The sequence below is a fragment of the Idiotropiscis lumnitzeri genome, chromosome 17, assembly GCF_059441095.1.
Source record: "Idiotropiscis lumnitzeri isolate Australia: NSW breed Sydney's pygmy pipehorse chromosome 17, RoL_Ilum_1.0, whole genome shotgun sequence".
Classification (NCBI taxonomy): domain Eukaryota; kingdom Metazoa; phylum Chordata; class Actinopteri; order Syngnathiformes; family Syngnathidae; genus Idiotropiscis; species Idiotropiscis lumnitzeri.
In genome coordinates this window covers 7,014,033-7,040,138 of record NC_142407.1, presented here as the reverse complement: position 1 = coordinate 7,040,138, position 26,106 = coordinate 7,014,033, and the positions used below count along the sequence as shown (strand labels likewise).

At 39.4% G+C, this 26,106-nt stretch overlaps 2 protein-coding genes and 1 long non-coding RNA gene across 5 annotated transcripts in view; 2 read left to right on the top strand and 1 right to left on the bottom strand.

Annotated features, from left to right (window-relative positions):
• The window catches only part of srrm3 (serine/arginine repetitive matrix 3), a 60,286-nt gene extending 40,164 nt beyond the window's left edge, over positions 1-20,122 (top strand). The window contains exons 7-14 of one of the 3 annotated variants that reach the window (XM_088279583.1): positions 1,207-1,242; positions 2,153-2,203; positions 2,624-2,731; positions 4,112-4,268; positions 13,871-14,136; positions 15,670-15,915; positions 15,995-16,126; positions 18,411-20,122. In XM_088279583.1, coding sequence (XP_088135709.1) covers positions 1,207-1,242; positions 2,153-2,203; positions 2,624-2,731; positions 4,112-4,268; positions 13,871-14,136; positions 15,670-15,915; positions 15,995-16,126; positions 18,411-18,684 — 1,270 coding nt within the window. In that variant the 3' untranslated portion in view covers positions 18,685-20,122. Of the gene's footprint in view, positions 1-1,206; positions 1,243-2,152; positions 2,204-2,623; positions 2,732-4,111; positions 4,269-13,867; positions 14,137-15,669; positions 15,916-15,994; positions 16,127-18,410 lie in introns of all 3 variants that reach the window. The other 2 variants (XM_088279582.1, XM_088279584.1) reach the window with 2 other exon arrangements.
• Positions 20,123-22,221: 2,099 nt separating this feature from the next.
• On the bottom strand, positions 22,222-23,548 carry LOC148319893 (uncharacterized). The gene is made up of 2 exons (XR_015839648.1): positions 23,393-23,548; positions 22,222-23,132 (listed from the first exon to the last, which is right to left on the bottom strand). It is a non-coding gene; the product is annotated as an uncharacterized LOC148319893 (long non-coding RNA).
• On the top strand, positions 22,633-25,826 carry hspb1 (heat shock protein family B (small) member 1). Its single transcript, XM_088280290.1, has 3 exons — positions 22,633-23,085; positions 24,513-24,576; positions 25,320-25,826. Exons 1-3 carry the CDS (start codon positions 22,701-22,703, stop codon positions 25,474-25,476), a joined length of 606 nt encoding a protein of 201 aa, XP_088136416.1. The 5' UTR covers positions 22,633-22,700; the 3' UTR covers positions 25,477-25,826.
• The last annotated feature ends 280 nt before the right edge of the window (positions 25,827-26,106 follow it).

Sequence of the window (26,106 nt, the reverse complement as noted above, 5' to 3'; positions counted from 1 at the left end):
TTTGCACACATACAAACATGCCAGGCCAGTTACACGCATAATGTAACGTCTATCTGTCCCTTTTTTTTTTTTTTTTGCACACATAATATGCCTTTTAATATAATGTAGTTATCATACACACTATAAGCAATTCTAGAATGTTTTCACAAGTGTGTCCAAATAAGAACACAGCCTCCCTATACGGAGGAGGATTGCACATCAGAAGAAAAATGACCCTCTTCTCAATTATCAAACACTACAGCACCCTTGTTCCCCACTTTTCAGCCACCCCGCCTTCTGCCTGGGTACTCTCTGCCCCTCTTCTGTCCCTCGAGTGTCACACTACAGCTGGTCTGTTGCTGCAGCTTGAATAATGTATGGCCGAGGCACATAGGGAAAGCATAAAGTGTTCCACCCATGAGACGGCCTCCCTTGTTGATATTCGCCCTTTTAAGTTGCACATGAGGTTGGAGAGGGAGGGAGGGGTGGTATATATTGAGGAGAGTACTGGATTATTCCTACGCAATGAAATTCATACAGCGACTAGGTTGTTGTAGACAGCTTTGCAAAACAGTTGAGATTCGTCTAATGGGGTCGTGCATTTCATCAGTCGTGGCATGTGAGTTACGCAGCTTTTTTTTTTTTTTTTTCAATAACGGAACAATAAGTTCTGCAGAACAACACCTCCCATCCACTAGTTCCCAGGTGGCTCCTTGCAATGGGGGGAAAAATGGGTTGCTGCAATAATTCATATATCAGCCTGTGATAGTTTTATTAGCTCTCCTTCACCTTTCTAGTGCTGCCACTCTGACGCACACTGTAGGTGTGTGGGTATGCAGTAGAGATGTGGGTCTCCTCTGCAAAATAGCAACAACTCCCACACACGTTGACTAATTCCCATGGAAACCGCAATGAGGGTGACAGTAAAGTGATATGACAGTTATGCATTGCAGAGCTTTGTATGTAAAGACACAAGTGTTTGGATAAGCACTTCAACATGTTTGCATTTAGTTGAACAAAATTCCGACACCTGTTAGATGGCACGGGCACATCAATTTAGTCCAAATATTATTTCCGTCAATTATTTCGCTGCTCAGTGACCGTCACGAATTGTTACGTGGAATTATGTAAAATAGATTTTCTGGTTAAAAATATCTTTCCTCTGGTACACACATGAATAATTCAGTTTTTGAAGCTGTCTAATAATAGTCATGTTCACGTTTGTAGGTCGGCATCAGGCTCCACCAAAAAGAGGAGGTACAGGTATGTGAGCAGGAGAAGAGAAGAACGCTGTAAATGAATCACCATTTATTATGCCCAAATACAAAATTTTATAAGATCCAGCAGGAGAGATGTAAAGGTCAGTTTTCATACAAAGATAATGCTCAGTTTTGTTTGCCGCTGAAGTTGTCGTTCACAATGATAGCTTTTTGTTGGCATAAACATTCAGAGGTTGCCAAATTCCCATTTCCTCATTCACCGACAACTGAAAAATATTGCACCATGCAAAACATGCAACAATGAAGGACACGTGTGCTTCATTTTTACTCATTGGTTTCACAACGTTAAATTGTGCACAGTTTAATTGCATAATAGTTTACTCTTACGATATTCTGTGCATCACCAGGGTTCATACTGCTTAGACCAGTTGTGTCAAATTCCTTTTTGTAGATGAGCCACATCGTAGTTATGGTTTCCCTCAGACGGCCGTTAAGACCTTGAACCCATATAAATGTGTGATCACCTTATGTTATCACATACACAGAACAAATTGATGGAAAGCCAGTTTTTAAATCAGAAGCCAGTAAGTAATTGTTTTTTTAACAATTCTTCAATTTATTTTAAAAGGGGAGGATTGGTTCAAAGTAAATGGCAATAACCCATATCTCAATGTTGTTAAAAGTGAAGAAATGTGCTAGAAACAGGAAGTTGACACGCATGATTTGCCCTTTGCGGGCCACATAAAATAAGGTTGCAGGCCAGATCTGGCCCCTGGGCCTTGAGTTTGACACCTGTGGCTTAGCCAATTTCAATGTCACACCTGGTCTACAAGCGCAGCGCTCCACCATATTGCACGTTTTCGTTTGTTTTCTGGTTAGAATCCATTTAGAGTAAAGGGAGTGATGACCCATTGCATATAAAATTATTTAACTGTCTCTCACTTTTATTTCAGGTCAGGAAGCCCAAAGGACAAACACAAAGATGGGAATAAACAGAAAAAGAGGTGAGACACTCATCAACTCCGGGGAGCATTTTCGAATATTTACATGTAAGGCTTTCAAATTAATTGTATGAATACATCCGTACGTTTATTATTATGATTTTATTTTAATTATTTTATTTTTTTATTTGAGAAAGCAATCCATGAAACAAAACACTTGTGAGCAAGGCCGGCTGTCAGAAATTTATATTGGTATTTTTTTCATCTTTTATGTAAAATTCAGCTCTACACATAATGCTAGACTATCTTTTCACGAGGCCTTGCTCAATCTAAAATTATTCTGCTGTGCCTGACCCGTTTTACATACGATCAGATGGTTGACTGAGTTTGCTTTCTGCATGCGTGTCACTGTGGCGTACTCATACAGCCAAATTCCTTCCTGTTTGTGCATGTCTGTTGGTCCGTTTGCGGCTGTTCGTTTAGGTCCCCCGCCGAGACCCCAAGAAGAAGCGTACAGCGCCAAGGCAGCTGTTGCAGCAGTCGCAGCGCTTCTCTGTCATCCGCTGAGAGCACCTCGAAGTCTCCCAGCAGGTACATTCCACAAATGACACACATATGCATGATTTTTCTCACGCAGCTGTATCAACCGAGCACTTATACTTCATTTTCAAACCTCTGGGGAGGATTAAAATAAAAATGAGACTCCTTGGCATATTTTATAACGACCCCCATTAAATAGTTGAGATTCATTCTGCTCTCATATTGTAATATTCATGGCTTGTCACACTGTTCGACAGCCCTTTTGTTTAAAAAATAAAAAAGTGTACTTGAAGAGATGTATTTAAACGCAGATGCAATTTCCTGGTGTTCCATTCAAAGGCCTTTGGGGCTGTCTATTACTGACATTTATTCAGAAATGTGATTTGACTCAAATGGCAGAAGACAACATAAAACGGTACGCACGACACTTTGGTACAGTGTTGGTAGGACTGCATGAAGTGTGTTTATGGACTATTGTGAAAGTAAGGTAAAATGTCAAAGAGAGAAAATGAGTGAGAAAGGTGCGGCATTTAATATAGCAAAACAAAATAAATCGTTGGTTGCCACTACACGAGCTGGACAAAAAGATCTTGATGTGCTCACATTTTCAACTAGTTGGCAATCAAATTTGGCAGCTTGGTGAAGTTCAGCTATTATTGTCATGGGTGTGGGTGCAGTTCATGTTGTACTTGGGAAATGTAAACTGTTTTAATAAAAGAAAAAAAAAGGTCAGACACTGCCTTATGAAATTTAATGTAGCACAAATTTGTACAAGCACAGGAAGTTTTGCTGCATGTGAACTAAAATGTTAAAGCCAAATTTGGAATTTTTTATTCCCCCCCCCCCGCTCATTTCAACCACCGCGCTCATGGCAACAAACAAGCACTATTCTTGGCAGGGCTGAGCTGGTTGGCAGATGCACAAATTGTGCTTCCATATCGCATGGTTGCTTATTTGGCTTGTTTAAAACGAAAATAATTTGAACCAAAGGAAAATATCATGCAGCTCTTTAACATTTTAAAACATTGTCTCGTGATCTATTTTTTGTTCTAGTTGACTTTGAATATCAGTCCAGTTACCAGCGCTGTAAAATCACACATTGCTATCCTAAAATTATCATTTAAATCCCATCCCTATCCCATATGTTTCTTCTTTTGAAAAGCAAGCCACTGCAGCTCCGTCAGAGGTTTGACTTGAATGATTAATAAGTGTTTGCTCAGGATGTGAGTCCCTCGACAACACAAGCAGTGTTCATTATTAAAATAGTGACCTAGGTAATTTTGTCAGTTTGCATAATTTTTAGCGTTTCAGGATGGGGTTCAGGAAATATTTAATTGGAGGAACTGAATTTTTCTTGGGCCATTATTTTAAGACGGCTTCGACAAAAAAAAAAAAAAAAAAAAACGTCATTTATCGTCTTTATTCTTCCAGGCTGAACTCCAAGCACAAGAAGGGTGGAAAGAAGGCTTCCCTATCCCCGGGCCCCAACAGTCCCGCTGCGCGGCATAATGGAGACCACACCCAGCGCGGTCACAATTGCCTCAAAGCCAGCAGACTCAACCACACAGAGGGTGATAAGGTGCAAGATGTATGTCATCTCCTCTATTCTACTTCTTTAATCCTCCCCCCTCTCCAAACCTTCCCACAGTTTCTAACGTGAAACGTTTATTTATTCTTTTCATCAGTAATTCATAGGTGACGGGACTTTTGCTCTTTGATTGTCCTTTTTTGTGATGTGTAGAAGACCTGCTGCTTTGTATCTGGCTTTCTTTTGATTCTTCTGACATCTTGTTCATTGTTCTTGTTTGGTGGCGACATAGGCGAAGGTTCTTGGCGTGCGTGTGCATGAGGATGTGCGAGTGTGTGTGTTCCACATCGATCTTCTGAGCACGGAATTAGCATACGTTCCTCACATGCAAAATCGAGCCGTCTCGGAACACTGCGATGCCAGAATAATGAGCAAAACTACTTGTGGTCTCTCTCATGCGGTTGTTCACTGAGGCGTATGAAGCTAATAAGGGGGAGGGAGGTCCTTGAGTTAGTTGATAGAAGGTATGACTGATGCAAATACTGCACACAGATATCACTAAAGATGCGTGTAATGAACACAAATAGGTGTTACAGAACATTTCAAGTTCAAATCAAAATGAAAAAAAAAAATGAACTCAATCAGGCAAATATTTAAAGCCATCTTTATATTCATGTCGTGCAATGAAAACTCAGTGCTATAGCTGCTATTATCCCTTAGCAATTTTTTTTTTTTTAACCCCTGCAGGTTCCCCAAGCTTTCAAGCGTCGTAATATGCATGCGGTATAGAGCCTGAGCCGAATATATTTTTCTTGGATATTGTGAAAAAAAAAATGTGGAAAGTACGGAGCCCCTTAGGGGACATGGAAGAGAAAAAAAAATAATTTGCATTCCCTCGCAAAATCTTTGCGTTCCCTCGCAAAGTTTGCGTTCCCTCGCAAAGTTTGCGAGGGAACGCAAAGTTGTTGTTTTTTCGAGTGAATGTTTATTTATTTATTTTTTTAATGCGCGTTTATGTACTTCCGGGTCAGTTTGACTACCCTTGCCTCGAATGCGCTGCTATTCAAGAGACGACAGTACGTTGGAGGCGGCACTAATCATGGAGGAGGGCTTGGAACTGTCTTTCACTTATTTGAAAACCGTGCTTAATATCCAGAACTGATTTTATTTCTTTGTATTTCAAGACAGTTTCAAAGTAAAATTCAATTAAACTCGCCCACGGGTGAACACACTCCATCTTTGCTGCGTTTGTTTACACGGAAGATGACCCGGAAGTACATAAACGCGCATTAAAAAAAATAAACATTCACTGGAAAAAAAACAAAAAAAACTTTGCATTCCCTCGCAAACTTTGCGAGGGAATGCAATCTTTGCAAGGGAACGCAAAGATTTTGCGAGGGAACGCGAAGTTTTTTTTTTCTCTTCCGTGTCCCCTAAGGGGCTCCGTAGGAAAGAGCCTCATTTGTGTGTTAAAGAAACTCTGGGGGCAAATGTACTATGATAATGATAATGATAATAATAACAATAATAATATCAATCATTAAAAAGGTTAACAGAAACAATTAATTCATGGTAAACAGCATATCTCCTGTCACTATGGAAGTTTACTCTAGCGCTGAACGATTTCAGGAAAAAAAAATTAATTTGACCAAAGATTCATACAGTGACATAAATAGAAATACGTCACAGTACACTACCTATTGTCATATTACTTATTCTTACTATAACTTAAGCATAAAAATTATCATTGAAATATTATTTAATTGTGAAAAGTAATTCTTTCCTGTTAGTCTCTGCTTCTTTTCATTCAAATTTTGCAAAAATACTCTATGTCCGCTAGTTCTTCTGTGTAATGAATAAACGCACAACAGAAATAGAGACCCTTAAGCACGGCGATGTAATATTTTTTCTTTTGGGGCCCTATCATTGTGTCAATCTCAAAACTTAACACTTTAGTGTTTAAAATAGATCAAACAAAAGCAAATGCATAGCTGATATTAAAACATATTGTTTAACATATTAAATAATAGACTTTTGGCCTCCTGAGTGCCTTGACCTGGCTCATTTTCCGTTTTTTTGCGTGTGCTTACTATGTTGCTCACAATAAAAATTTTCTGTCTCTATACTTTTGAAAATATCTGCTAATTTGCTTTTCAAAGGTAGTTGCTCACCGCCAGACTTTAATCAAAAGTGTATTGCACACCGAAGCACTTTTTATGGTTTCTGGCAACACATTAGCTTTGCTATTAGCATTGGCTTATTTTTGTTCTGTTTGCTTTTGCATGCTTAGGCTACTCCTCATCAACCGGAGGGATAACAATGGTTATTATAATGTGTAGTTTATTTGCCGCCATTGAGACGAGGATTAATTACTTATTGGAGAGGATCTGCATCACAGGAGGATAATGTTTAGCAAAAAAAAACAAAAACAAATCAAGCTTTGACAATAGCATGATCACATTGTCTGGAATTGCGAGTTTGATCAAAAAAATGATAAATCATTCATCCCTAGTTTACACATAGCTCACACAGTGATTCTTATGTTGCTGGAATATCGACCACTCATAATTTAGTCCTTAATTTGTACACTGTGCTCCTATCAGGACAAGTACAACTCGTTTTTGCATTAAACTAGGATGTGTTGTTGGAATCAATCTTTTAAAACACACGACTGCCTTCTGTTTTGTATTCGTGCATGTGTCTTCTGAGGCCTCATCTGATCTCTGTCTGCTTCTGCCATTCATTCATTCTCTTCTTACCCCTTACTCAATCTAAATGGTATTTAACAATTAATAAATTCCCCAATGTCTCTCTTGTTCATATAAAAAGCACTCAATTGCTTTGGATCTGGACCAAGTAGGTTAACTGGGTATGTGGAATCGTTTCTTCTTGTCAATCCAGTTGTCTTTCTGTCAAAAATAAGCTCTGCTCAGTAATAGATCCTCCTCTCCTGCAGGGGCACTACAGCAGGAGTTCATTCATTAGACTCCTTTCCATGTCAGTGTGCATGTTGCCTCTAGGTGGCAGTATCTTCTCTGTGTCTGACTATTGTCTCTTCGTTGATCTGATGGGTGGAGAATGGCAAACAAGCTTTGTTAGATCATTTTTCGCACGGGATGTAGTTAAGGCACATGTTTCAAGTGCCTTTGAATATTTCAAGCATCTTACCAACCATTATTAGGTGTTGATAACGTGCAATGAAAGGTTATGTGTGAGCATTCCTGGATGAAATGAAGTTGGATTTCAATGCTGCAGCTGTGTGGTTTTGCAAATGTTCTTTTTTTTTTTTGGACAGTTTTAGTTGTGTTTTTTTTTGTTTTGTATTTTTTGGGGTTTTTTTGCCCCTGACCGAGGTTTGGGTCTGTCTCATTCCAAGACATTGCTGGATGCTTCCCAAAGCGCTTTTGTGGGGCTGTGCTTAATCAACAATATTAAAGGAAGTTAACATTTAAACATTGACGATTAATTATTGAATGAAATAAAATAAAACAGTATTTCCTCCAGCAGGATTATTTTGTAATGGCGATAATCACTCTTTATAAAACCTATTCTATTTACCAAGACATTCTAACTGAGCAAAACACCCAGAAATATTCAACAACAATGTGGCCACTGAGCCATGACAGGCACATGTTTTTAGCATGCACACAATGAAATCATTTAGACAGGTAGGAAACTGTCAGTACACATGCCAAGTTATAGAAAATCAGAAAAATATTTAAAAAAATGCACACGCTTCTTCATTTGACATTTCAAAACATTTGCCCACCATTATTGTTATGTCACCTGTCGAAAGTAATTGAAAAATATTCATACGAAAAAAAAGTGTTATTTTTACATTATATAAATTGTCGGAAAAATATTTTTTTTAATCTATTGAGTTGTACAGGACATAGGTTTGACCATTGGTGTAAAAGTTTTTAAATCATATTTTTTTGTACTGCATAATTAAAAAAAAAAATACATTCAATGCAATACTGAAATAATGACTTGGTAACAGGAATTATGTATTTATCTATTTTTTTTCATAGAAAGAGAATTTATTTTGTTCGCATACAGCTGTACAGGTCCCGGTTAACTCTCACAGCTCCGATAGAAGCAGCATACCAACGGGAACGCATCCTAGCATGAAAGTGAGACAGTGTCAAACTGGGGTAATCGTGTAAACTCAATAAATCGGACACCACAGATGACGTGGGTCACCGCACACTTTTATTATTTGTATTTTAAAGGGACCCAAGCCATGTTTCTCTGTCACCCATGTTTAAAACAAAGACTCACTTTTAAGCTGCGTTTGGAATCATACTTATTCCCGACTCCCTAATCACTGTTTTGTTTTTTATATAGTCGAAAAAGAAGTTCACCCCCCCCCAAAAAAAAGAAATCAGACACTACATGGGCTTGTCCATAATGACATTGTTGCTAATTTAAATGTACCAAAAATGTTAGATAATGGACCTTCTGTACAAACCCCCCCCCCCCCAAAAAAAACAAGTGCATAATATTATATTGTTTTAAGATGAGTGAATCATAAAATTAACAATTATGAAAGTATTACAAACGTATCACTTTATATCCAACTGAGTTGTGTTGCATTACTTTTATTAAAGATGTTTTTTGCATCACAGCTCCTTATCAGCTATATTCTGTATCTGATGTATTTTTTTTTTTCTCGTGTCCATTGGTTGTTTGCTACTCTTCCAGATGCATTGTGGGATACATTGATTGAATACGCTATACTCACGATACATTTGAACAGCACTGCAAAACAACAAACTCACAACAGAAGGAAGTAGTGGATACAGTGTGATTCCAAACACGGCTTTATTGTGCCTTTCACTGTTTTAGTATTTAAAAAAATAAATAAATACACGCATTACCAAAAAGGCGAGCTGACATCAAAATAGTCATAGTACTGGTGGTGGTGGTAGTAATAGTTGTAGTAGTCGTAGAGGATGTAGTGAGTGTGAAGAAGGCCCAGGCCAAAATATGACTGGGGTCCCTTTCAAATGTACCAACTCTCGCAAACTCATCTCAGCAGTGACACTTTTCTCCTTCTTGTCCGACATGCTCATTTGTGTCATGTGACTCACAGCTGACTTTTGTTGTTGTAGCATTTATTTTTTTTCCCTTCCCTCCTTATCTTTCACATCTGCCGGCTCTGCATGCACACCTTACCTCCCTACTCCCCTCCACTAATATGATATTAAACGACTGTATATCCACTTACCTCAATCCTCCCCCCCACTCCCTGTTTGGATTCAAATATGGCTGCATTTGTACAAGCGAAAAAGACAAAGCAAATCATGTAGTTTCTAGAATCATCCTAATTTTCCATCTGGATTTTTTTTTTTTTTGTCATTGACTTTTTTTGTTTTGTTGATTTCTCGTTAGTCTCTGGACGAAAATGGAGCTTTGATACTAAAAGAGGTCATTGTCTTTTTCCCATATCGCTGCGGAGAACATTCCCTCCTATCTTTTTTTCTTTGTTTCCTTGTTTTGTTGATATTGCATACGTGTCACTGATTGAAACGGAAGGTAGGTAACGCTCTGCCTACGCACGTGATCTTTATGCAGATGAGAATGTGACAAGCACCCTAGCCTGAGTGACGTCAGTGTTTCTCTCTTTCTCCTCTTTCTCTCTGTTGTTTACAAGTGGTCTTTGAAAACGTTTGTTTTACTTTCGATTTTGATTTCACTCTTGAAGATTTGAAACGTACCAAAAGCTCTAATCTTTTTTATTTATTTTTTTTGCGCATTTAATTCATTTTCAAGCCCGGTATTTTGGTCGATCTCCCTGGATCATTTCTTCTCTCAACATGTTTTTTTTTCTGTTTGAGTACAATGCATTTCTTGTTTGTAGGTGATTTCTTGTGATTTCCCGCAATTTTATTTATTTATTTTTTTTTTTTAAACAATTGTCACCACTGGGTGCAAGTTCGCTTATTACAGTATATTACTTAGGTGACTTCCGTCTGGAGGCCAGAAGATCTATTTGAGAAGTTTGACATTTACAGCGTCTCAGATTTTGAGGCATTTTCGAGCTACTCTGACCAGCCTCATTATCATCTCCCCTTGCACAGTCTAATGAGATCCAATACAAGGCTTGTATTTTGGGTTGGTATTATCAGAGAGAAAAAGAAAGTGGCAATCAATACTGAGCTTTATTACATCCACCAAGTGCACATTTTTGTTTTGATTGTCTTTTGTTAATTAGTACATTGGTACCTTGACATTTGAGCTTAATTCATTCATTCGAAGCAACAAAAAGAAAAAAAACGACAATCAAACGATAGCTTATAACTTGGAAAACTTGTGATTGAGGGCACTCATAAATCAAGCTATGGCTATTTACATAAAAACTACACAACTGTTTTCCATGACACTTGGTGGCGTGTGGTGCAATTGCCGAGCAAAAAATAAATAAATTTACGCACACTTCCCCTAAGACAGATCCTTTAACGCTTCTCAGCCAAGCACAGTCAGACAATACCTACCTGGGTCTTTGATGTTTGTTACCTTAACTTTTAGGAATGTTTGTTTATCCTAAGCTATGTGTTTATCAATACAGCGAAACCTCATTTTAACAGGACTGAGCGAGGAAGGGTTTGTCTGTTCAAGCTAAAAATACCCAATATAAATATAATGTACCAAAAATAGCCTGCTCTCTTTTTGATATATTTGTGAATGGCTGCTCACTGGGCACTTTTGTGCATTACATGAAATATGAAATAAAAACAAACAAACTTGTTGTGGGATATTGAGGATCCCTGTATACATGTAGTAGCTGAAAATATATCTTATTGACAGAGATTTATTTCACTGAGAGAATACAGGTACTCTGCATGAAGGGAATTATTTGACCTGACATTCTGGATTTTGCAGACATGCGTTCTACTGAGTTCCAAAATTGTTTTCTATATATGACCAGTATATTTGATAAAGCTCTTGTGTTGGATCTCATCAATGCGCATGTGCCCATTAAAGTGCCCAGTGAGTGCTGATAATCATCTGATTGTTAACTTTGGTCTTGAGATTTTTTTCTTTGGCCATTAAGGACAGAAATGGTCCTGGAAAGTGCGGACCTTAAAGTCGTTTAACTAAGCCATCCATGGATGCATTAAGGATTATGTTTAAACATCACAAATGCTGTTTTAAGAGGAAGATTTGGTTTCAATAATCAAAAATTCAGACATAGAAAATATATACAATCATGAAATATCTGTAATATCAAAACATTCTAGGGCAGAGATGGGCAACTGGCTTCAGAGAAAAAAGAAGAAATTGTTAAGGGTTTAGGGTATAATTAAAAAATAAAAAACATCCTGATAAACATTCTATGTACTTTTTTTAATGGAACATGGGATGAATTGGGAGCGAATGGGGGGGCTAAGCCAAGGGAAAATAAAATGTAAAAAATTAAAAGAAAAAAAAAAGAAAAACAATATGCAGGAATAAAGTGTATCTTAAGTTGTTCTAGCACCAATCACCCCTAGATGGCAGACATGTATTTAGTAGCGTTTTTACTGGGTCTTTTACTGCCTTATACTACAACATGAGACGGTCTAATAATTGTTGGGTGGATCTGAAATGATATGCAGGGCAAAAATAGCACCTCAATTAAAATTGCATTTTGAGTGGGTTGATTTTTGTGAAACAAAAATTCAAACAAATCATCATTGCACTTAATGTCGGTTTCTTGTCCAGCAGTTTTGTGCCACCATTGAATGGTATTTTTTTTTTATGCACTTAAATATGAATGGACTATCAGTAGAAGCCAAAGCGTTTCTGATAACTTCTGTCATTTTTTTTTCTCTGTAAACATTATCGTTGTATTTTACACTAGGATACCTGTCTGGAGTATTGAGAGCCTCTCATTGAACAAACTTCACCGTTTGCCACGTCCATTCAGAGTAGATTATCTCAGAAACGTCTATTGTGACTAAGCGAGGTTAGGTTAACGTTTCGCAGCCAAACGATTCATTTCATTTTTGATAGTTCTCACAACATGATGCAAATGAATCTTTGAGTAGCACTCTGAGATATTCCTTATAAGAGAATATTAAAAATCACATTCTTACTGATGAAATGTATGTAAGAGACTTATTGGTACAACCGTATGCCATACACGCTGGCATTTTTGCCGCAGATACATAAAATGACAAAATGCTGTCGAAAAATAGATATTCAAGTTTGGCGTGCTTGGAGAGTAGCAATGCAAGATTGCCCGTGACATCGCTCTTGCCTTTGGCGAGTAATCAGCATGATTAGTCCATTCATATATAAATCTGTGTAGTGACCTCTTGGCACTGGAAAAGAAAATAGCCTGTAGTTATTTTGTTGTTTGCTTTAAACTCTTGTCGTTGGGTTAGGATAGAGGCTCTTTGTATACATGCGTTGAAAAATATATCATCAAAAATGAAATATATTATGAGCACATAATTACCTTTGCACATATTTTGTGCGTTTTCAAATCACATTTATGTCATACATCTGATTAGGGTGAGGTGTAGTCCTGTGTGGCCCCCCAAGTCGCGCTGATGACAAATTGTGGCCCCCTCTACCATTTAAGTTGCCCATCCCTGTCCTAGGGTCTTTTAATCAGAACTTACTTTTTACCAGTTGTCTCATAGAAACTCCCTGAAGACACTTCAAAACAAACTTTTCCACTCGGAGAAAGTTATGTAAAAAAAGGCCGTTATCGCAAACGGAGAGAATTAAAAAGTTCAGTTGTGTCCAAGTGTATTCAGGCAGGAAAACGATAAAAGCCGATGGGTGGCGTTGATGAAATACTCCACGTGTGAGGAATCCCTTGCCGTCACGCTTTTCCTCTGTGCTTTGACTTCTTTTCCATTGATTTCCATGCACTGTCTCATGAGTCACTGACAGGGAAGGGTTTTGTGTCTTTTTCTCTTGCATTTTGTGAATCTAATGATGCACTTATGTTGCCCCACTTTTCCCTTTTCTTCATACCTTACCTACTAAAGGAGGGAATACCACTTTATTGGTAAGTGGATGCTAACCAGAAGGGAGTTAAACAAGAATAACCATTTAAAAAAAAAGAAAAAAAAAAAAAAGAAAATGGGTCGCTGTTCACATGTCAGAACTTGTCTTCAGGGGGAAAAAAAAATCCAGAAAGAGAAAATTGAGTAGCAGATGATTTTTGTTTCTGATTCGACTGATTGAATAATTGTGATCTTTATTTTGTTCCCTCCATTTCTGTGATGTTCCGTCCAGTTGTCTTCTCTTTCTGTTTACTTTCATTTCTTTGACATCATGACTTTTAAAATATAAAGAAGTCCTCTTTTTTTTTTCTCTCTCTACACTATCTGTAGCTCTTTACCTTCTGCCTTTGCTCTATTATTTGGTTCACTTTTTTGGTATTTCTCCCTCTCTACCTTCTCCTAGTTTGTTTTTGAGGTTATGATTTCTTCAACTCATTATGGTTTTGCATGCCAAGTATTGCATGCGCTGCACCATAGAGGACTATCTATCAATAAACCATATGGAGAAAACTTAGATCTTTTTCTTTCTGATGTTACCTTCGTTTGGTACACCGTAGCACTCAGTAAAATGTAAACATAAAGAACATTCTAATGCTTCTTTGTCCTTTTTTTTCCCTCTTTTTTTTGTCTCTGTTGGTCATCATTTCTTGACAGAAGCTGCGGATACCGCCAACCGGCTCCAAGAGCATCCAGTCCACTTTTCTGAGAGAACAGAAGTTCCATAGCGCCCCCAGCAGGAGCCAAGCAGTTCCGATCTGCACCACGAGTGAAGCTGGAAGTGTGGAAGGCGTGAACACGTCCGGGAGGAGAGCGAGCCAGCGTGGACGGAATAAGAGCTGCCACTCTCCTGCTCACAGCAGCGACTCGGCACGTTCCCATCACAACCACGCTCACAAAGGGAGGAGCGGCCGGCATCAGCGAAAGTAAGGAGAAAGTTTTTAATATCCGGTTGGACCCTTTCCATCTGTTTTAGAATACTGGCTGTCCTGTTTCAAGGTTGCTTGCAGCTGCTTAGCGTGAGAGGCAGGTTACACCCTTGATCACTATCACATCATAAATTTTGAATATTTCTATGCGTGTTCACAACTTCACATGCTTGGAAGCAAAAATACATGTATATAAACAGTTACCTTGGTCTTTAATGGACAATATCTTGATATTCAGGATTTACATTTCCCTCTTTTGTGTCCCATGCACCAGCTTCACCAATTTACGCGCCTTCTCCTAAAAAAGTGTTTCTTAACGCTTTGAGACATGGAGATGATTAGCAGGAATCCATCTCATGTACGCACTTATTGTCAGCATCTAGTTGTCCATTCTCAGAAATACATGTTAAAAATCTGTCTGTCATTCCCATTCAGAGAAGGCGTTTCCCCAATTAATGGCACAGATGTTTTGAGACCTCGTGTGCTGGTTCAATCATGTCGAAAAACAGTTGTCAAAAAATTGACAGTGTGCGACTCGTGTGTCACATTTAAAGGGATGAGAGGAGCCAATTGAGGGATTCACATACGCTCACGCATATGAGCAACTTTCTGCCCATATATATATATATATATATATATATATATATATCGTATATATATATATATATATATATCGTATTTAAAAGAGAGCTTTGGTCACCATAACACTTGGTAGAGCACTGCAAATCCAAATTGAAGATTGAAGTGATGGAATGGGAAGTGTCAGTAGCTCAGTAGCAAACTGCTTGGATTAATTGAGGGACCCCGGCAATCACAAAAAAGGCACGTTTCCTTCATTTTCACTTTCCTTGAGTGTCTGATGGTTGTAGGTGCAAGTATGTGCTCATTGGACAGCATGCTTGAAAATATTTATTAAGGCCAATTATCCATTACGTTGGTGTACTTTTTTTTCATGGCCTAAAAATAATTCCCAGTACAGAACCCAATTATTGGAAATACACATGGGGGAAAAAAAACAACCTTGAAAGCGTTAGAAACATTTTGTTTATCCAAACTTAACTTTTTGGTTCTTGGGGCGAGGATAATGGCATGCATCTGGTGGCGTTCGTGTTTCATGTGTTAGCGCTTACTTTTTGTTTTGTTTATTCGTTTTGACCTCTGTTACGATTATTATGAACAACTGTGTGCTGTCTCAAAAATAGCATGCTCAAGACATGTACCCAACTCGCTCCGGTAAGAACAACGATAGATAAACAGATCAATATGGCACCCTGTGTGCTTATGACTGTTGCTATGCTAACGTCTCTGCTCCATCACATTTAAAAGGGACTCTCTTTGTTGCCAGCATGGCCGCCGCATTGACACGCCGTTGACTGGCGCTGTGGAGAATTGCAGCCAATTCTAGAACTAACAGATTTTGAAATGTACAAGGGCTGTTTTTGTGTCTGTTGAATCCAGCATCTGATGGTTCCGATGTTCCGCTATACCGACACGATACAGGGTGTGATAGCTTTTGATTTTGTTCCTCAGAACAAAAAGCGGCCATTCCTCCAAGCGTCGCCACCGCTCGGGTCGAGGTCAGGCACACAACCGCAGCCCATCCGCCTCGCCAGGCCGATTCTCTCATACGTCGAGCAGAAAGAAAGAAGTGTCGCGGAGCAAACAGACCCTGAGACATCGCAGCAGCTCTTGGAGCAGCGAACACTCATCGTGTGCCCACAGGGACCGAGGCCTCAGCAAAACCAAATCGCCTCACGACAGAAAGAACGCCTCCAGGTGAACACAGGCTCACGCCCGCTTGATTCACTTTTCGTCACCTCGCGTTGCGCTGACGCGGCTGACCTTTGTTACGCAGAGAGAGGGACAGTCCTAACCGCTGCGACAGCGACGCAGACAGCCGGGCCCGCCGCCGCTCTCGCAGTTACTCGCCTATACGCAAACGGAGGAGAGATTCGCCCAGTTTCATGGAGGCTCGCAGGATTACCAGGTAACACACGTCTTCTAGACACGGGTTTGCATTCAGCCAATATTTGACAACCGGAAGTCGTAATCAGTCACAGATGGCTGAGTGGTAGAATTTCCTGACTGGCTTGTGAACAGTCCAGAGTGTAGTCCGCCAGCACCAAGAGACCCTGAACAAGATAAGCACTATGGATGGAGTCTTAACGTGTGGTTTCTACCATTTTCAACCAACCTGGTATTGACTTTTCTGTTTAAAAATTAAGAAGCATACTCTATTTACATACATGTTGTAATTCCGACACCATTCATCTGATTTGGATGGAAATGAAATGAAAGCTGCAAGGCTTGTGTTAAAGCACATCTTGTTGTTTCATTTAAAATCTTTCGTGGTGGTGTTTAGAGCCAATTAGATGACTTATGTGCATGTCCCAATATTTATGGATCTAATTATAGGTTGTTCACAAGCCTTTTTTTTATATATATATACAGACTTCATGCGTTTAAACCTTGATGTTGTAGCTCAGTGTGACCTGCTGTGTGAGTTGACACGACTCACAAAAAAAGGGATTGCGTTTTGAATTTTTCCATTCAGCTGCTTGTTAGTGAAAAGCAAGTTGCTACGAAAAGCAGTGAAACATTAACAGCTGGACGTGCATTCAAAAGGTTAGAGTTGGTCAAATTAAGCTCAAGTGTAAAGGTTACGATGTATTTTAGGTTCATTCTGAAATTTCACCCGTAAGTTTTTGTGTTACGTTTAATCTTCATGAAATAAAAATAACAGCATGCAAATCCAAGTGATACATGTTAATAATGAAATTGATGAATCATTAAAATGAAGTCGCAATATTATACATTATAACCGAAATATACCCTTTTTTTATTTAGAATAAATAAATAAAAAAAACAAATTAATTAAATAAGGCTAACTGAACAGGTCAAACTGACTCACAACGTAGCAACAGGATTAAATGCATTTTATTATCATCACCCCAAAGCGTGCTGAGTGTAAAATCAACTGGTGTAAGTGGACGAATATATGAATGTAAAAGTGTGAAATATTCTGTCATCTTTCACTCCAGCCCTTAAAGGTTCTGATGCCAAGACAACATGATGCGCCTGAGCTGCAGGCCAGTTGCCGTGGTAACTGTTGCCGTGCAGTAGGACCCTGCTAGTCTGACTCCTGAAGCTTGACTGAGCAGTAAAACACCCTCAGAGTAAACCTGGCTTCCTGCTGTTTTTTTTTTCTCTCTCTCTCTCTCTCTCTCTCCTCCTCCACATCCTTCCTGAAATTCACAGCAACTCTAAAACTCTGCCCACTCACTCATATAACACAATTACAAACGCTATCAAGGTTCTTTCTTTGCTCTCGCTTGTGCGTTGCCATGACGCATTGGCCCAAGGACACAAACTGATTTGCAACTACTGGATAGCAGCAATACCTTGATCGCGTTTTACTAACCACGTGGTGGGCTTGCATTTGGTGCCTGGGCCTTCAGTGGGGACTTGAGCAACTTAATCCACCTCTTTACAGCACCACTATCGCATCACGATTGAATTTACTATTTCTTAGCGGGGTGTAGCAAAAAATTGCTTTGAATCAGAAATCAGTTTTTTTATTTTAAACAATGCATTGAAGTCAATTGAATCAAATTGTTCCATTTGAAATTATACTGGGTTGTGTATTTTATTTTTTATTTTTTTGAGGAGCGATAACTATGAATGAAAGGAAATCAGTATTGTGGGTGCAATGAGTTGCAGAAAAATCCTTCGTTGGTTGCAGCGCCATTGAGTAAAAAAACAAAAGAAAAATGGTTTCAATACTGAACTGTGAGCACTTTGTGGAATCGTTTGGTACATTAGTGTTACACACCTAATCTCCAGATTCGTTTTAGAAATCTGAGACACAAAAGAAATCAAAGCGGTGCTGCCAAAAGAAAAAAAAAAAGGAAGAGACTCTTGGGAATATATGAGTACAATTTCAAGGAATGAAATTCACTCACCACTGTACTAACCACAATGTTGTTAAGTGTTGATGTCTGCTGGTGTTTACCTCCATTGACAAGTTCTTGTGGGGGAGAATTACTTTCCGAAGCACTTCCAGACTGGCTATTAATGAGGAAACTAACAACATGCTTTTCTCTTATGGGTGTTTGCAAATGTGTGTGCACAGCTTTGTTTGTTTTATTTTTTTTAACCCACATAGCTGCTCTCTTTTAGCTCCTGTCCTGGTCACAATCATCTAACAATGATTTGTTTGACAAAATGATTTTCATTTGAAACTGATTTTGACATCCGGTTCCCCTCCCCAGTGCTCGGAAACGTCCGATCCCGTACTACCGCCCGAGCCCGTCGTCGTCGAGCTACGACAGCAGCCCCTCGCGCTCCAGTCGCAGCCGCAGCCGCAGTCGCAGCTACAGCAGCTACAGTCGCAGTCGCAGCAGGAGTCACAGCAGGAGCAGGAGTCGAAGCCGCAGTCGCAGTCGCAGCTGGAGTCGCAGCCGCAGTTGGAGTCGAAGTCGAAGCCGCTCTCGCAGTCACCGAAGTTACTCCAGCCATAGCAGCTACGACAGTCCCGGCTTCTGAGGGTAACGCGCAATCAGGGGGAGGAAGATTTTTCCATCCCCGGGTCCAAATCCATTTTTCCCTATAGACTATTATTTCTCTAGCACTGAGTCTGTTTTTATAATGTGGTAAAACGGCACGTATTTGACCAATGACAGTCAGTAGGATTTGTTTTTACACAACACCACAATGGGTTCGAAATAAAACCAGCATGTGAATAAAATTCACAGTTAATGAAGAGGCTTCAAAAAAATAATGCATTTTCGATTTCAGCATTAAGGGCTGTGTACTTGTAAATGCCGGGAACCCGCCCACCATGATGAAAGTAAAGGAACCAAATAAGAAATGTTTTTTAGTTGTACCGCACCGGCGCGCATTAAACACATTTAAAGAAAGCATAACATGCTTAACACATGTTATCGCCTTCAAGAAATGTGAGATTACCTCGTATCACTCCCGTCACTTTGAGGAAATATTTGCTTGCACAGGTCTACGAATAAGAAGCCAAGTGTGCTTGCCTCAACCAAAACAGCTAATTTCATTTAACAAAAGTCTGTTAGCTTTCTGCTAATGCCAATTGTGAAATGCCCTAAACAGGCTAACGCAAAGGAAAGTAAGTGATTACAAGAAATTATAAACCTTCAAACAACTGATATTTTCACACACATGGAGCAGCATATATAACAATACTTAGAGGTTTATATTCGCTCTGCGTCACGGGAAGGAGAAATTACTGCCGCTTAGTAGAGAAGAGAGACCTGCTTTGCCTCTTCTTGTGCTTGTTTTGAAACAATGCTTTGTTTTAGACTTCAAATCCATTGTTGTGGTGTTTAAAGGCAAATCCAGAAAAACTCAGAGGGTAAAATATGTGATTTGGGAGAGAGCCCTTGGAACAAATATTGCTCTTTCACTTCTTCCACAAAGTGACCAAAATCCAAAGTAAGTATATATATATATATATATATATATATATATATATATATATGTATATGTATATATAAGAAAGAGCTGCCGATTATACCCTATATGATTTATTTCCCTTGCTCCCCCAAAGATGTTGATTCCTTGAGAGCAGCAAGATCAATGAAAATAGGAACAAAAGAACTTTTTTTTTTTTTTTTTTAATGCTCAAAAGACACATTGTATATTATATTTGTCTGTATAGATCTCTTCTCTGCTGGCTTTGTAAACTATGCACCGTATACTCCATTGAGTTGCAAAAGTGGAGGTGACACAGTATTGCATGGCGAACCGGAAAGCAAGTGTCCCTTTTGTCGGGGTACGTGGCCCTAACTACGCTTTTAGGACGCTGTTCTCATGGTACGCCAGCCAGAGATGAAATGTACTATTTATTACTTTAAGTCTGCCCTATCTAATTGACTGTGACGCGTGTGTTGTTTCTGCATATCCTTAATTCACGGGTAACAGAGTGTGTGTGCCGACCGTGAAGCGGGGTACACACATAGTGTAAAATTTCAATTTGTCAATTGCAACGGTTTTCTGAGCAGATGGAGTGTGAAAATCGCAACAACACTCCAAACTACAAGATAATCACTGGATAATATTTTCAAGACATCCATCCCAAAATGCTCAATTTGGGCCCGATTATCGGTATGCGTGTACATCGCTTTCGGCGTAATTACGACGGATGCTGCCCCCTGGCACTGTACAGGAAAACTTACTGCAAAACTTTCCATGCACATGTTTTATGAATCTACTATTTAATGTATTTATTTATGTATGTATTTATGGACTGATTTATTTATTGGACTATTTATTATTTTAAGTTATTGAAGCTGTTTTTAGCACGAGGCCACGGGCCGGAAAGCTGGTCGAATCATGCTTGGAAGATAACATTGCAGCAGTTGTATTCTCTTGTGAAAATGGACTGCATGCATCCATGTTGGTTGGGTTAAAGGCTTCCACATGCACTCTTCTCCGTTGGAAGTTGTTCACTCGTCAATGGAATCGACAACGCGACTGTCGTTTATTTTGTGGAGTGGTTCAATTCAAGACTAACAAAGTCTCCTTCTACTGTATGCACAAGAATATTGGGATTAATTAATTCATCATTTGGGAATGTGACAAGACTCATTTATCTCACATTTTACCAATTTGGGTAGTTTGATGCTTCATCCCCAATATTAAATTACCTCTGGGATGGTTTTTATTCCTTAGTGCAACAAGTCAAGGTCCTAAAAGCCCAGACTGCAATGGCATTGAACACGTTAGAAATTATTTTTGGGAAGAAGCTGAAAAAGCTGAGTGTCCCATTGCAAAGTGTCCCAATACTTTTGTCCGCACCGTGTAAAAGCCAAGCCGAGCAGAGACTTTGTCAGGATCTGTCCTGCCCTGGGCCATGTTAATTTACAGAAGCAAATACAGTCGGGATGCACCGGAAAAGTCTTCCTACCACCTTCTCATGTCTTATGTCGTTTGCACATTGTTACATTCCTTGCAAAACCTCCGAATAATAAAGCCCGACTTTATCCATCCATCCATCTGATCCGCTTATCATCACGAGCCCGTCCTTAATTTATTCCAGATATAGCACTGCCCCCTTTTGATCCATTGGATCATTCTTTGTAGTGTACAAGTTCATATTCCTGACAATAAATTCAAACAAATGGGGAAAACATTTTTTTTTTCGTTTTGTTTCTGTCACCAGATAGTGAGTGTGTGTGCGCGTGTGCGTGTGTGTGGTTAGCAAGCATGTCAGTCATTCTCGAATGGTCCAGGGGGGTTTGAACATTCAGAAGAAACCCGGTTCAAGCAGTTGGATGGAAATTAACGCTGTAATAGAATGCTCATCGACTTAAGCGTTTCTCTTTGTAACAGAAAATAACATTCCAAGAACAAAGATGCGCTATCAATATAAAAATACAACCTGAGTCAACTTATTTTTCCCATAGACAGAAATTGAATACATACATAATCGGTCCTAGTCAATTTATGGTCATCATACATCTTGAGTAACTATACCAGCAATGTTTTAAATGTAGTAGTTGGTCTAAAACTTCACGCAGAGGGTTAAACTGCATTCATGTTTGGAATGTGATTCGTCTCACGTCATTCGCTTCTCAGCGCCGCCTTGCCAAGATTGTACCTCATGCAATAAGTGTTTTTTTATGAAAGACAAAGAAAAGCAAAACGCACAATGACTGCTTTGACGCTCACTTTAAAAACAGCAATAAAAGTGTCAATTTGAGAGATTAGATTTACGAATATGAACAAATTTGATTACAGTTTGGAATTGTTAACGCAGTTGGAAATAATGTGTCAACAAAGTTATGCCGCAATGAACTCAGCAAAATGCCATAGATGGGCGAATAGTAACTCTAAACCTTACAGAAATTCCGAGCCTTTATATATATTACTCACCGACATGTTTTTTGTGATCTGTGGGAATGATGACTATTACTTCAGCTTAGTAGGGGACCTTCTCTGCCTCTTCTTACTGTTAACTATACTGCATCTACATCCAATACATCTACCTGGAATGTTGCTGCATTGCTCTTAATTTCAACTGATGCAGCAGTGGTTCACAGTAGGCGAATAAAAGATTCACTTGGTTGTTTAATTTCACGCTTGGTGGTTTGGCACGCATATACAAGCAATTAAAAAGCCCGTTTTCCATAACATGTCCCGTTACGGTTGTAACTGTTTATAATCACAACTCTTTAATGATGTTATGAAATGTAATCCAATGCCTGTCTGGTTTCCGAGCAGCCTTCTGGATTCTTCTTCTGTCACTTTGAGCCTCCGCAGTGGGGACGGCTGGATGTCAGTGCATGTGGGAGGGAGTGAGGGAAGTTCAACAGTGCAATGGTCAGCTGTCATTTGGGGAGGGTCTTCCTGCTGGATTCCATTGCAGTGCTACGTCTACCACAAATAGATGTTCTGGTAACTTCCACAAGTATGTGGAGGGGAGTGGAAAGAGGAGGGCTGGTGTCAGTGGTCATATAAATACAAGATGGGCAGCATGTTGGGCCCACATTGTCAGAGAGGCCAAAGTGCACCAGCAGTTCTCCTTCATCATGGCAGAGAGACGTATTCCTTTCACGCTGCTCCGCACCCCGAGCTGGGACCCCTTCCGCGACTGGCACAGCCGCATCTTCGACCAAACCTTCGGCATGCCCGCCCCGGCGGAAGACTTGGCTTCGTATCCTTGCACCCACTGGCCCGGCTACATGCGGCCTTCGGTGATGCCCACCGAGATGGGCGCCGTGATGCCTCACACTCCCGCGATGTACCCGAGCGCCATGATGGCCCAGCAGGCTCGCGCCCTGTCCCGCCAGATGAGCACAGGCATGTCAGAGATCAAGCAGACCCAAGACAACTGGAAAGTCTCTCTGGATGTGAACCACTTTTCACCTGAAGAACTGGTGGTCAAGACCAAGGATGGCGTGGTGGAAATTACTGGTAAGGTCTCACTTACACAACCAGCTTTAGAATCATCTCGAAGCATCCTAAAGCAGATTTTGAAGCACAGGTGAAAAATTCAATTGATGAGATTTTATATATATATATATATATATATATATATATATAGGAAATGCCACACTTATAGTCGTGGCTGGTTTATTCATTTACAGTATATGTAAATTGAGCCGCACCATATCAAATCATAATCACACTGAATCAAACCAAACTGAATCAAATTGTTCCACTTTAAAATTGAAGAGTCCTTGAATGGCATCACACCATATGTATCGAGTGTTTTTATTACCTTTGTAAAGACAGAATGTTCCTCTTCTTGCCTCGCATTAGATTGCACTGGAGTACCTGCCAGTCCCAGAAAAAAAATCTGTGCTTCTCCACATAACAGCTTAACTGTTCTGGAAACTTTGAGTTACATAATACCTTGGAACAATGCAGTGCTGTTTTTCAGTGTTCTTGTGGGTGTGAGCTTTTGAGATCAAAGACTGCTGGGACAAAAAAAAACAATCCACGGTGTGGGCCTGGACAATTTCCTTTGAGCTGACGGTATCTTCACAATTTTTCACGCAATTTGCATAGTAGTTTGCTCATTGGGTGTCACTATGTTGGGTTGGGGTTTAAAAGGGCAGTTGGAGCTTGTCCAGACTTTACTTTGACAGCCGCCATACTGCAGATAGTTCAGGGCACCGAAGATAAACAAAGCCGTCATGGAATTTGCAGCCGTCTGTTGGTGTATGTCAAAGCAAACAAAGACAACCTGCTTCCCTGTTAACCATCAGCATATATATCGAAGTACAGTTGCTCACTTTGACAAGTCTCCAGTTGGTCCTTTTCAGGATGTGAGGGTAAGTGCCCAGTAGATAAACTACGCTCGCAGTGCATAATCTGCCTGTTGCCACAACAAACATAACGTACATTGCTCAAATGAATATGGACACCTTTGAGAAGCTTACAGGCTATAATTATGCTTTGTGCGGATGGATCATCTGGGATTGTTAAACGGCTAGCACTGCAAACCAAAATAGATCTGATTCTATTGAAACATGTAATGTGTCAATTCAATGCAAAATGTGGTATAAGATTAAAAAAAAAAGTGTGAGAAAGAATGAGGAAAACTGATGAGTTATATAATGCTTATTTTGTTGATCCGATCAATGATGTCATTGATTAATCTGCAATTTATGATATTGCTACCGATCTCCGATTTTGCATAGATGTAAAATATCACCGATACATTCGATTATTGCATTAGTAGGAACCCATGTTATATTTGTTTCCAGGCAAAAATGTGTTGACAAAGTGGTACATGAGCATATTTGTTCTCAAAAGTGCAAAAAGTTGTGTATGCGAAAATGTCGTCTCAGTCAGAATGTTCGTATTTTTAAAAATGTGATTGTTTTTGTTCATAGGCAAGCATGAGGAGCGTAAAGACGAACATGGTTTTGTGTCCAGATGTTTCACCAGGAAATATACGTAAGTCGTTCAAGGATCTCACCTTTTTTTTTTTTAAACTGACAACGGGACTTTTTTTTTTTTTTACTGATTAATTCTCTATGTCAGACTATTTCAGTATGATAGGCGCTTCTGATATAAATTAGTTGACATTATCTGGGAGTAAATAATCTACTTATCACAAATGCAATACCGACCTTTGAACTACACTAATCCTGCTTTTTTTTTCTCAAAATATGAATTTTGTATTGTGAATTTTATTTACTCTCAGTAATAGGCAACTTTTTAATCCCTGGGGCAAAAGAGTTTTTTTTTTATAGGAACAAAGTATTATTTTGGGATTCTTGGGAAAAAAGTCTCGTCTTTGAGGTACCTGGACCAAAACGTTCGAGAACACCTCTTTTCAACGTCTGCACTTGTCCACTTTTTAGCTTTGGATTTGCCGCCACCTAGTGGCCACATTGACAACTGAACTGCTTTTAATCAAATAGAAAGGACGTAACAGCGATTTTGATAAAGTGACGATTTCTTTTGAACGTTTTTTTATTTATTTTTTTTTATTAAAACTATTTAATTAATCCCGTCAACAGTCCAATTTTCATTAGCTGTTTTACTTGAAATTTAATGTTGGGGAGGACAAATGATCTCCAATTCCGCAATGATCAATAAACATCCTCATGTCAGTGATGCTCTTGGTCAACACTTTATAATGTTTTATTTTTTTAACTGACAACATTTTAATAATTGTACATTGCTCCCTGCAGCCTCCCCTCCAGCGCCAACGTGGAAAAGGTCACCTCATCGCTGTCTCCTGATGGCGTGTTGACCGTGGAGGCCCCTCTCGCCAAGCTGGCCATCGGAGCCACAGAGACCTCAATACCCGTCACTGTGGACACCAAAAGTGATGTGGTGAAGAAATAGGAGGCTCGCGCACAAACATGCGTTCAAACAAGATTTCAACGCCAAAATTGGTGAAACGGAGACTTTTGCGGCTACATGGAGCTAAGCCAGGCCCGAGAGCACCTTTCCTGCATGTGTGTGTTTTCACTTTGCACTGTAATTGTTCACCTCATTTCCATGTGGGGTAGCTCACATTCTTTGTTTTCTCTTCCTCATTTCTGCTGAGCACATCTCCTTTCGCGCTGGCTGTTACATCACAGTGGAGTAAAAGTCTCCAGAGACCCAAAAAAGCAGAACAATGTCACCAAATAGATGGTTTCATCCTCAGTTGATTTAGAACTGTCAACAGAGAATAAATATGAAATGCTATACATGGTGTCTCGCTTTTCGACTACTTTATTAATAACTTTATCCCACTTAAACAGCTAAACAACCTCACCTGACGGTGTTCATTTTCGATGCACACATAATACATAGAATGTTCCTTGTCTCATTGTCTATTTATAAAGTACATGTCTTTAAAAGCTATTATTAGTCTGCCTGACAATAAATGAAATACTTCATGTTTAAGAGAAAATAATTTTTTAAAAAATGGTCATTTAGGTCACATTAGGAAAAGTTGTGACATCACTGTAAAATGTCAAAATGTAT

Bases quoted from the DNA above. Each gene is read 5' to 3' on its own strand.
- hspb1 (XM_088280290.1), top strand. From the start codon at position 22,701: ATGGCAGAGAGACGTATTCCTTTCACGCTGCTCCGCACCCCGAGCTGG. The intron at 23,086-24,512 runs GTAAGGTCTCAC...TTTTGTTCATAG, and splicing joins TGGCGTGGTGGAAATTACTG to GCAAGCATGAGGAGCGTAAA. The intron at 24,577-25,319 runs GTAAGTCGTTCA...TGCTCCCTGCAG, and splicing joins TGTTTCACCAGGAAATATAC to CCTCCCCTCCAGCGCCAACG.